The sequence below is a fragment of the Paracoccidioides brasiliensis genome, assembly GCF_000150735.1.
Source record: "Paracoccidioides brasiliensis Pb18 unplaced genomic scaffold supercont2.9, whole genome shotgun sequence".
Taxonomy (NCBI): domain Eukaryota; kingdom Fungi; phylum Ascomycota; class Eurotiomycetes; order Onygenales; family Ajellomycetaceae; genus Paracoccidioides; species Paracoccidioides brasiliensis.
The window spans coordinates 582882-593859 of record NW_011371366.1 but is presented as its reverse complement, the minus strand read 5'-3'; the positions used below and the strand labels follow the sequence as shown (position 1 = coordinate 593859).

At 29.4% G+C, this 10978-nt stretch overlaps 1 protein-coding gene across 1 annotated transcript; it reads left to right on the top strand.

The window, feature by feature from the left end:
* Nucleotides 1-3522: 3522 nt before the first annotated feature.
* Nucleotides 3523-3950, top strand: PADG_06716 (uncharacterized protein; the record flags this gene model as incomplete). The annotated part of the gene is made up of 2 exons (XM_010763763.1): nt 3523-3560; nt 3872-3950. 2 exons carry the CDS (start codon nt 3523-3525, stop codon nt 3948-3950), a joined length of 117 nt encoding a protein of 38 aa, XP_010762065.1.
* Nucleotides 3951-10978: the final 7028 nt, after the last annotated feature.

Genomic DNA, 10978 nt, shown 5'->3' with positions numbered 1-10978 from the left:
TAATAATAATAATAATAATAATTTAATTAAATTTAATAATTTAATTTATAAATATAAATTAATATATAATAAAGTTTTATTATAAAATAAAATAATTAAAATAATAATTTATTAAATATACTTTTTTCTCTTTAATATTAAATTAAAAATAAAACTTTCTAATTAATAATATTAAAATTTTAAAATTATTTTAGAAAATAAATTTAAAATTAGATAAAATATTTATTTAATTTATATTATTAATAAAATAAAGTTTTAAAAATTTTTATCTTAAAAATTTTATTATTATTAATTATTATTTTTTTTTAAATTTATTATATATATATATATATATATATATATATATCATTTTTAATATTATTTTATTTTTTAAGTTTATTTTTAAATATTAAAATTATTAAAAAAAATTTAAAATTTTAATATAATTATTTTTTTAACTATTATATTTTTTATTAATTAATTTTATTTTTTATTTATTTTATTTATTTTATAAAACTTTTATTAAGTTAAATATATATAATTATAATTTTTATAATATATTTATATAAATATTATTTAGCTAATTAATTAATTAATTAATTATATAATATTTTATAATAAAAATTTTATTATATATTTATCTAATTTTATAAATTAAAGTTAATTTAAAATATAAAATATTATTAATTTAATTTTTTTATAATAATTGATAGTATTTTTATATATTAAAGTGAATATATTAATTAAAAATTATATTATAATATTTAATAATATGTTCAATTTTAAAATAATAATAAAAAAACTCATATATACTTAACTATAAATTAATTACTTATATTTAAATTAATATTAATAAATATAAATAAGATTAAAATTTATAAACTAATTAATAGACTTTTTAAATATTTTAATTAATAATAAATTAATAAACTATAAAAATTAATAAATAATAATTTATAAATTTTAAAAATTTATCATTAATATTTTATCTTTATTATTGAATATATAGATCACTAAGTTAAAAAAAAATATAACTATTAATAGTTATATTTAACATCTTTAATCTATATTTATATAGTCTGAATATTACATATCATTTGATTGAATATATTGCAAAAAGTGAAAGAAGCATGTTGTCATATATCTGAGATAAAAGCAAGTATATGAAGAATCTAAAAGACTAATCTATTTAAAGATTAAATTCAAATTTTGTTATTGATAGCTCAAATTCCTGTGCTTGTGAATTGACTTTTTGATTGTTAAGTTAATGATGATTAACTTTCTAGCTCTACATAATAGATTACTTTTACTGAAACTTAAAGACCTTGAGAATTACTGAATTCCTAGGGATATTTTTTAGAATGTCACATACCTCTCAAAGGATGCAGATATCAGTGATACTCTTGCTTTCCATGATAGCTAAGATTGATTTGACTGTGTCTTCCATGTAGCAGACAGCATTGACCACCATGAAAGCTGTTACGTGCCATTTCTTTGAACACAGCCGCTGTGAGAGTCTCATTGTGTACTCTCTGAATGATCTCCACCAGAGTAATATTCTTGTTGACAATGAGTGGAACACCAAACGCATTAGTGACCTGGAGTGGGAATGCTCAAGATAAGTTAAAATGCTGCATCTGATGCACTGGCCAGCAGGTCAGGCCGTGGACAAAATTAATGTCAACAAATGAATATGGTTATTTTCTTATATTGTTATGAATAACTTTGAGCAGGAAGAAAACAAACATTGAACAATTTTCATTTCCTGCCATCATGAATCAAGAATTGAAGACTAAAATGTTCTGGTATTCACTATAGTTAGCTCTGAAAAATGAGCCCCACAGAGCTGTTTTCCTATTAGTTATTAGTTTACGATTGTAAGGGAAATAGTAGTTAACTATAACATAGTGGAACCCTAACTTGCAAAATAAGAGGGAGAATTAACAAAATGAACAACCAATCAAGCTTGAATTGTAGTTAAGCTTTTTCTTCCTATCAGTATTTTTACCTGTATTTTGGACAAATTATCTGGTAGCCTTCAGTATTGATTCTACTCCCATATAGGTCAGCATTCATGTGGAAAGCTGAATCTCAGCTTTGATGGTATTCAAATTCGCCACATTGGATTTGCCCGTAACTAATAGTTAATGATCACATCCAGCAGAATTTTGCCGACTAGCCTCCATAAGAAGCGGCTTCTTCTCCTGAATTATAATGAAATATTGGACAATTGGTATGGAAACTTTTATAGCAAAGAAACTGGAGGACAAAGTTACCTCTTTATGATAGGAAACTTCAAGAAGAGTTTGGTGTGTAATCTGCTACCTGTCGAGTTGCTATGCTGTGTCTGGCTCTGTTGACATCCTGTTAAGGGAATTCTTCAACCATCGACAGGATCTCACGTCCCTCTCTCGCTACTCTGTTCACCTCTGGATGGGTTTTAGCGGCTATCACAGATGTTGTGAGTTTGCTAAAGAGATGTTCTGTCTAGCATATTATCTTCAAAGATCTCCCTTCGGAGGACGATGTTGACTCTCGATTCGTTGTTCTTGCTGTGGCTGTGTTGAAGACCTGTGGAGATAGTTCTTCTATCGCTGAAAAGCCGATGTGTTCCCCCTAACTGCCCTGCTTTTTTCTGATGATGTTTCGAGGCTCCTGCGGAGAACGTAAGCTTCTCTTCGTCTTTTCCACACACCACGAATGCGTCTTCCAATACCCTGTCAACTTCATGGGAGTGTCGAGAAGTCTTGTTCATGGAATTGTGATGGATATAGTTATTGTTTAACTTTTCAATATCATTTGATAACTACATGGTAGTTACCTCACAAAGTTGTGAGATAAATGTCTTCACAAGAATCATTTCATCATCACTCTTAGATCACTTCTTCTATACTGCAAAAAGTAATATATGTTTTAATATTTCAGAGATATATAAATGTGCTGTCATCTTCAGTTATCAATGCAGCTTTTGACTCTTATTTGCTTCAATTCTTTGCTCTCTTATAACTAACTACTCAAGCAGTCATCACAATTTTAACTAAGAAGAATCACATGCAGATAGCAAACCAGCATCAACACACAAAGATGCATTGGTTCAGATTGAGCAGACCATATCTCTTCTCTCATACCAAAGATCAGAAGTTCAACACTGGGTGAGATGAGATTAGGAGCTTCTTTGATTAATTTGAAACAAGAACTTCCAATACGGTCAGTGAGTAGTTATTCATGCGGCAACGATAAGGCTGATTGCATGCTGAATCAGAAAATAATTTACATGGACAAAATTAAGCAATAATTAACTGTAGTTACATGTATCAATACATCTTCCTGTTCTTAGATTCTTTCTCCATGATGTTTACAATTTTCTAGTCGTCTCTCTTATTCCTCTGTCCTTGGATTTTCCTAGTTTTTGCTGCAGATGTGTACAGCATCTACATTATTAACTATGTATATTAACTCTCCTTGTTTGTCATTATTGTAGTGTGACATTCCTTCAGATGGACTGTTAACTAATAGTGCATCCCCTCTTTGCACACAACCATCATGGCAATAAAATTAGCTGTCGGGGCTACCCAGAACAAGTGCGTATTGAGTATTTGTTCACTTGTCTTTACCTGTGTTCTTGCTTTACTTTCCCCGCTTTTCTCGTATTTTCTAAAAGTCTTCTTTGTTGCTGCAAGAGTGTTTAGTAAATTTCAGGCATAAATGCATGCAAGTGTCGCATACACAACAAGCGGCTCAAGGCATAAGTATGGCACCTCAATGTTCTGCAAGCATATGTCATTCAAAATGCCCATGTATGGTCCATCTGGAACCGATGCAAGGGAACCGAGGCATGAAGAATTTGAACAAAATATGGGGAGCTAATGAAATAATATAACTTGACGTCTAGGTATGCGTACGTGCACGCGCATACGCATACAAGCGGGAAGCGACGGCGCTGGATGATGAAAAGCTCACCGCTCCAGTAAACTTTGTGAGACGTGCCTTTCTTTGTTATTCCCTTTGATTATCAATGCCTTCGGTGAAATATATAAGGGCAAAAGTCGGTGGAGAGTCCACCATTTCCATTTTCCTCATAGGAAATGGAATCTTAGAGAGGAAAGCAAGGCAAAGCAGGCAGACAGGCTGCGAAATGTGGATTGGAGTGGTATGCCGGGTGAAAATTGCGTTGGCCTTTGAAAGGATTGTGATTGCATCTGCAATTGAAAGAGAAGTTTGTCGAAGACAAATGAATGGTTGCCTTCTTTTCAAACCACGACACTCGAGCCCTGATATCGTGGTTGTTATGATGGTTGAAACATGTTAACTAACTTTAGAACATGTTGTCGAAGCTTATTTCTACCTTTTCCTTTGAACTTGGCTTCTGACTACTCTAAATTGAACTTGCGAGGGGTGGGTCTTTATCCAGTTTAAGAGGAGAATAGATGATTGATATAGTTAACTAATGTAATTCCTAAGTGATGAACAATCAATTTAAAATATTTTCAATCATCTAACTCATCTAATTTCAATACACTCTTTACACCATCAATTCACAGTAAAAATGAAAGAAAACTCTATAGAAATAGAGAGAAGAATTAAACTTGTAATATTTAATATTAAAAAGCAAGAAATATTTTTAATATATTATATTATATACTAAGTTATAAATTTAAATAATTAAAGTTTTTCTTAAAAAAATTATATATAAATTAAATTAAATTTATTAATTTAATTAATTTTAGACTTAGTTAAATATAAATTATTTTTAAAATTAAAATTTTATCATTATTTATTATTTAATATTTATTTAGTAATATTTTACTATTTTTTAACTTTTTTAATAATTTTTAAAAATATATAAAAGTTAAAATTATATTATATTTAAATTTATAATAAATTTATTAAAAAAATTTAAAATTAATTTAAAATTTATAATATATAATTAAATATAAAATTTAAAACTTAAATAAAATAAATTTTATAATTAATAAATTTTTTGTAATTTAAAATTTGATAATTAAATAATTATAGTTAAAGTTATTAATAATTTTAATTTTATTTTAATATTATTGATAATTTTTTAATAATTTTAAAATATAAAATAATTAATTAAATATATATAAAAGTATTTAAAAGTTAAAATATTAATTATAATTTTATTATTACTAATATAATTTTATTATTACTAATATAATTTTATCTAATTTAAAATTTATTAAATATATTAATAAATAAATAAAATAAAATATTAATATTTATATATATAAAATAATTAATAATATTATTATAAAAAGTAATATTAAAATATATTTACTATGAATAAGAAAAAAAAGTAAAAATATATAAAATTAACTGCTAAATTCAATATAAAGATAATTTAAAAGAAAAAAAATTGCTGAGTCTGCTATTTCATTTGTTAAATCTATTGAACATTTTATTAAATAGTTAATTTTTTATAACTAGTTAAACTCTACTTGTGAAGAATAGATTGCTTGATTGATTATGAAGCAATCACTAGCTACATGAAAGTTATAACATAATCAATCACTCAATTGATCAGATCACTCAACTGGCCACCTTCCCACTGTACATTAAACAAATCTTTAAATTCCACCACTACTATATTAAATTATTCATTAAAAAATTATATACAATTAAATTCTAGCTCTGCAAGCATTCAGAGGTTCTATGTCTAGTATTTCTACACTTACTGCAGTGTGCTGATGCTCACTTTTTAGTGAGTTGATTTAAATTTTTCATCTCTCTATCCACCATCTGCTGAGCAGTCTGAGAAGTCTGAGCTTTAGCTAATTCTTCTTCTTCAGTCAGAATTTCTTTTTGATCTATGTAAACATAATCTTGTCCTCACTTGCATTTCTGCTTCTCATTTGCAGCTTGTAAAGTCTTGTTCTCTTGAGTCAAAAAAGCACCCCCATGCATAGCTAGTTGGCACCCTCAAACTAGTTGATTTAAAGCTTGGTTGGTAGAACTAGGTGGGCTTTGTGTATGACACTTGATAAACTGCTTGAGCTTGTTGAATTGACATTTCAATTGAACAGCATTTTGAGGAGTCTTTGAGGTCCAGAAGGTCTGAGATTCATGAGATGTGTCTGGGGGACTTGATGTATGTAGTTGATAATATAGATGTTCAAGAACCTCCTTTGCATTGAATGACACTAAGTCTGTGGCTCTGAATTCATTCTTAATAGTCATATTCTTCAATGTCTCTTTTCTAGCAGCAGAATATAGTTCTAGAAATTTCTTCTTATCCACATGATTAATGTCAAGTCTCATGTCAGATTCAATCTGCTTGCAATATGCTTTCTTCAGAGGAACAAAGCAGCTTACATCTAGTGACTGCAGCAGATGAGAAGAATGAGATGGTATATAAAGAGCTATAATAGCATTCTCTCTGTAGAATTGGTCAAATTCAGCAGTGACATGACTCTCATGCTCATTCAGAATCAAGAGTTTATATCTTTCAACTGTATAAGTCTGAGTATGCTTGTTAAACACCTCTTTCAGTCATATTAGATCAAGCTGATCAGTGGTTCAGCCATTCTCACTAATCTCAATTACTCAATCTGCTGACAGATTTATATATCATGAAGTCTAGTATAGCTTGCTCTTGAGAATAATCATTGAAGGCAGACTCTGTTCTCTTGTATTAACTGACTCAATCACAGTCACTCATTTCCTATTTTCTAACTGTATAAAAGATGCCTTTCCAGCTCTTTCTGATCTAGTGATCACTAAGATTGTTGAAATAACTCTCATAAGAAAGCTAACTTCATCAAAATTATATGTATACTCAGATAGAATTTCATACTTCTTCATGACATTATTCATCATTCTAAATCACCTCTTTATAATCTCTGAATCTTCACATAGAGCTCACTGGTGATCATATCTATGTGTGAGTCTGATCTTCAGTTCAGAATGATGTTTAATAAATCTCTGCATTCAGCATTCTTCAATACTAGAGAATATGCTAGATTCATAGACTCTGAGTAGCTCAATGGCCATATATTGTATACTTGCAATTCAGAGAGGTAGGCCTCTCTCATCCATGGAGATTATTCATTGAACTAGAGCTTCTTCTTCTGTAGATGTCAATTTCTGATGTTGAGACTGGGATTTCACATATGGAATGCCTCTATGTAGTTGATTAAATAGAGTGGCATGAGAGACACCATAGGCCTTAGCAGCAGCTTGAATGCTAGAAATTTGCTTGATTTCATAGACTCTAATGGCCAAAAGAAGTTTTCCTTCCTGATTAGAGGCTTGAATTTTCATTGTGGTTGAGAAATTGAGCTTTGATTGTTGATGATGGGTTGAAATTGAAAAGGTGGCCAGTTGAGTGATCTGGCCAGTTGAGTGATTGGTTACGTTATACAGTGCAGATTATGTAAGAAGGTGGATAGGCCTAACACTACTTGCATAATAAACATATTTATTAGCACTGCAAAGGTTCAGCAACTATAGCATACTTAGACTTACAAGAATAAGATATGCTGAAACTAGCTTGATTTAATTTATTTAATTAGAAACAATCAACTGTAGATAATTCAGATTAAAATCTTATCATTTGAAATATTTCAAATGCTGCTTGCTAACTAGTTAACTACTCAAAGATGTTGACTTTTTCAGCACTCTTAAGTTAATTTAGTCTCAACAACAATAATCCCAATTTCTATGCTATAAAGAGATTAAAAAGAATGGAATTGAAAATAGATAAAATCTTTTGCTTCTGAAGTTTATCACATCTGCTCTCACTTTCCTATTCTCCAGATACTTTGTCTGGGAACCAAATATGCCTCTGGGTGGCCCTTTTCAACATTCATACCATGGACTAAGTCTTTCATCTTCTGAGCTGCTTAATCACTTCATTGTAGTTACTGTTGGCCAAACAAGAGTGTACCCACAACTGTACTTACAATGCTCTGATTTCCGAAATACCACCTTTAACCACGGCCGGAGGATCAGAATCTTTGGTATTTCTTTGATCTCTTATGCAGTTGCTAACGCCTCATTCATTTCTTAATCTTCAAACTCTCGAGAATAGTTCTCAAATGCAAACTAACAAAAGTCAAGATGGATGAAAACTTCTCCGTCATCACTTGTTTGACGACTGTTTAGAACTCGTCCATGTCTAGCTCGAGGAGTGGACCTACCACCTGGGATAAGACCCGTCTCCAGGGTGTGACATATTTCTATTCTTGAATAACGGATTGGAGGAATGTGCCCCTATATCTATGCCGTTGATACTGCGTCTCAGCGAGGATATCACTCACCATATATGCTAGGACGTGTTTACCTGTAGACACAATCAAAACCAAGTTACTTTCCAGATCAGTTGTGGCCTGATCCACAATGCCACCACATGAGTTGATTCAACTGGGTGCTTTTCATTGTAAATATCTTGGTTGGATGAGAGCAGAGACAATCTCGGGACTACAGAGAAAAGATGTGTACACTACTAGCCCAGGTGAAGACAGCAACCTACTTGCTTTCGCCCTAACACTCTATCCCACACCATGCAACCATGAGTTACGATGAGGTGGTGATTTCCAACCCCCTTGAGACGGTAGCATTTTCATCATTCACTAGGTAATGTTTATTGGGAGAGGCATCACGATACTGGATTGAATTATGCGCAAATACTTTGATACAGTAAAGGAAGAATGTTTAATTCGTCTTTAGGATCTAGCCGGTCCTAATTAATAGTTGACTGCTTCTAGGAAGCCAGCCAGCCAGCGAAGTAAACGGAGCAACCTTTTTACAACGGATACAATCACATTATGCATTTACAACATCTGCACTTTTTTCTGTTCGTGAATCATTGTGGTTTTTGTCATATCTGTATGATTGGGCTTCTGATTCCATTTTTAACGGGAATGAAAATTTTCAGGGATAGTTACAATGGGTAAAATCCAGTCCTACTGATTGACATTTCATTTCATTCATTTTGCCCTTTTAGCAACACTTCTATACATTCATCCACATATATTCCATTTTCGATGCTATGGGCACCTGCTGGCTTGAGCCAAGCCTCAAGGATAATTTTTTTACTGAGCATGCCGTTCTGAGTTTTCTGGATAAAATCTGCAACAACTTGTGACACAAAACTATTGACAGTAAATGATAATATAGGAAACTATATGATTTTTCATGAATTGCTGTTGGATTTAAAGATAGATAGATTGATGCAATAATCTATTGTCTCTGTTAGAGAAATGAGAAATAACTTTGTTATTTATCTCTCAAAAAATAATCAATATAATGTAAAATACATAGTTTACTAACTGCTATAGATAGTTTCTTCTTTTGTCATTCTTGCAGATTTACCTGCTTCTCATACTGCTGCTTATTATCTATCTCAAGTAAGTATATTATATTAAAATAATAAAAATCAAAAATCACATAATTAAATTACTTTATTTATCAATAATTAGTTATTAATCTATGATAAATAAATAATTTATATTATTATTAATTTTTTATTAAATTAACTTTTATATATTTTTTAATTTTAATTTTATAATTTTTCTATAAATTTAATAAATTTATTATTATTTATCTAAATTTAAAAATAATAGATTTAATTTTATAATATATATTGATAATTAAATACTTTTTAAATTTTATATAAAATAGTTAATATTAATATAATTAATTATTAAATAGATAAAATTATTAAATAAATAATATTTTATCTTAAACTAAGTGAAATTGTGAAATTAAATAACTAATTATATATCATAGTGTAATGATAAAACAGTATAATGATAAAAATATCAACTTCTTCATTAATCAATCTTCAAATATTAATATATCACCACCACCATGATCAATAAGATAGATGATCTTGAAAAATGTATTCAGAGTATCATTAAAGTCTATAATAACAATTGAAAATAGAAAATTCTACCTCTGATGTGCAAATTCAATATTTCTTATCAATATCTTTGAGCAAGAATTAATGAAAGAAAAACACATAATGCAAAGACTGCACTGAACAAGAAGCTTAGCAAAAGTCAGAAGAACATGTTAAAAGAGTGAATAGCTCATATGAATAGAAATAATTGTCTACTGATCATAGAGCAGATTCAAAATAATGTGAATCTCATTCTCAAATATCATCATACTGATTTTTCAACCTTCTCATCTGTGGTCAGCAAGATGTGAACTTATCAATATATATAAAGTTTAAATAAATATAAAAGAGTTAAGCAGAAGGCAATAAATCTAAAAAGAATTGCTGTTGAGAATATTAGCTACATTAAGATGTGATTTGACTGTTTGAAAATCTTACTTTATAAGTACATATTTCAAACCTGCAATATTTACAACTTCAATAAGATTAGCTTTCAAGAGAGTCAAGGACATGGAGAATAAGTTATTACTGCTTTTAAAGACTTTAATTCAGTTATAACTTCATCATATTCTTGAGAATTGATCACTGTGATTGAGTGTGTTTCAGCAGATGATGAGGTATTGAATTCTTTCATCATCATGAAATTCAAAACTCAATTCAAAGATTGATATACACAAAGCAATCTACTGGGTGGATATACAATCACAACATCAGATACTGACTATATTAATAATGAGATTGGCTTTGCATGAATTCGGTACTTTAATAAGATCTCTAAAAAATGTCAGCAAGATAGTCATCAATTGCTACTTTTTAATAATCATGAATTCTATCTCACTAAAGAACTTTTACAATACTATGATTTTTACAAGATTATTCTATATAAATTTCCTTCACATTCAACTCATATACTGCAATCTCTAGACAGTGTGTCTTTTTAGCAATATAAGCACTATCATTCAAAAATAGTTAATCAAGCTGTGTAATATGAATATGAGCAGTATGAAAAATGTCAATTTCTACAGAATCTAATTAATATCTGTAAAAAAACTTTTCAATCTTTTACTATTCAGACTGACTTCACAGATTGTGATATTGTTTCATTCAATCTGCAATCTATATTGCTTAAGCTAGATT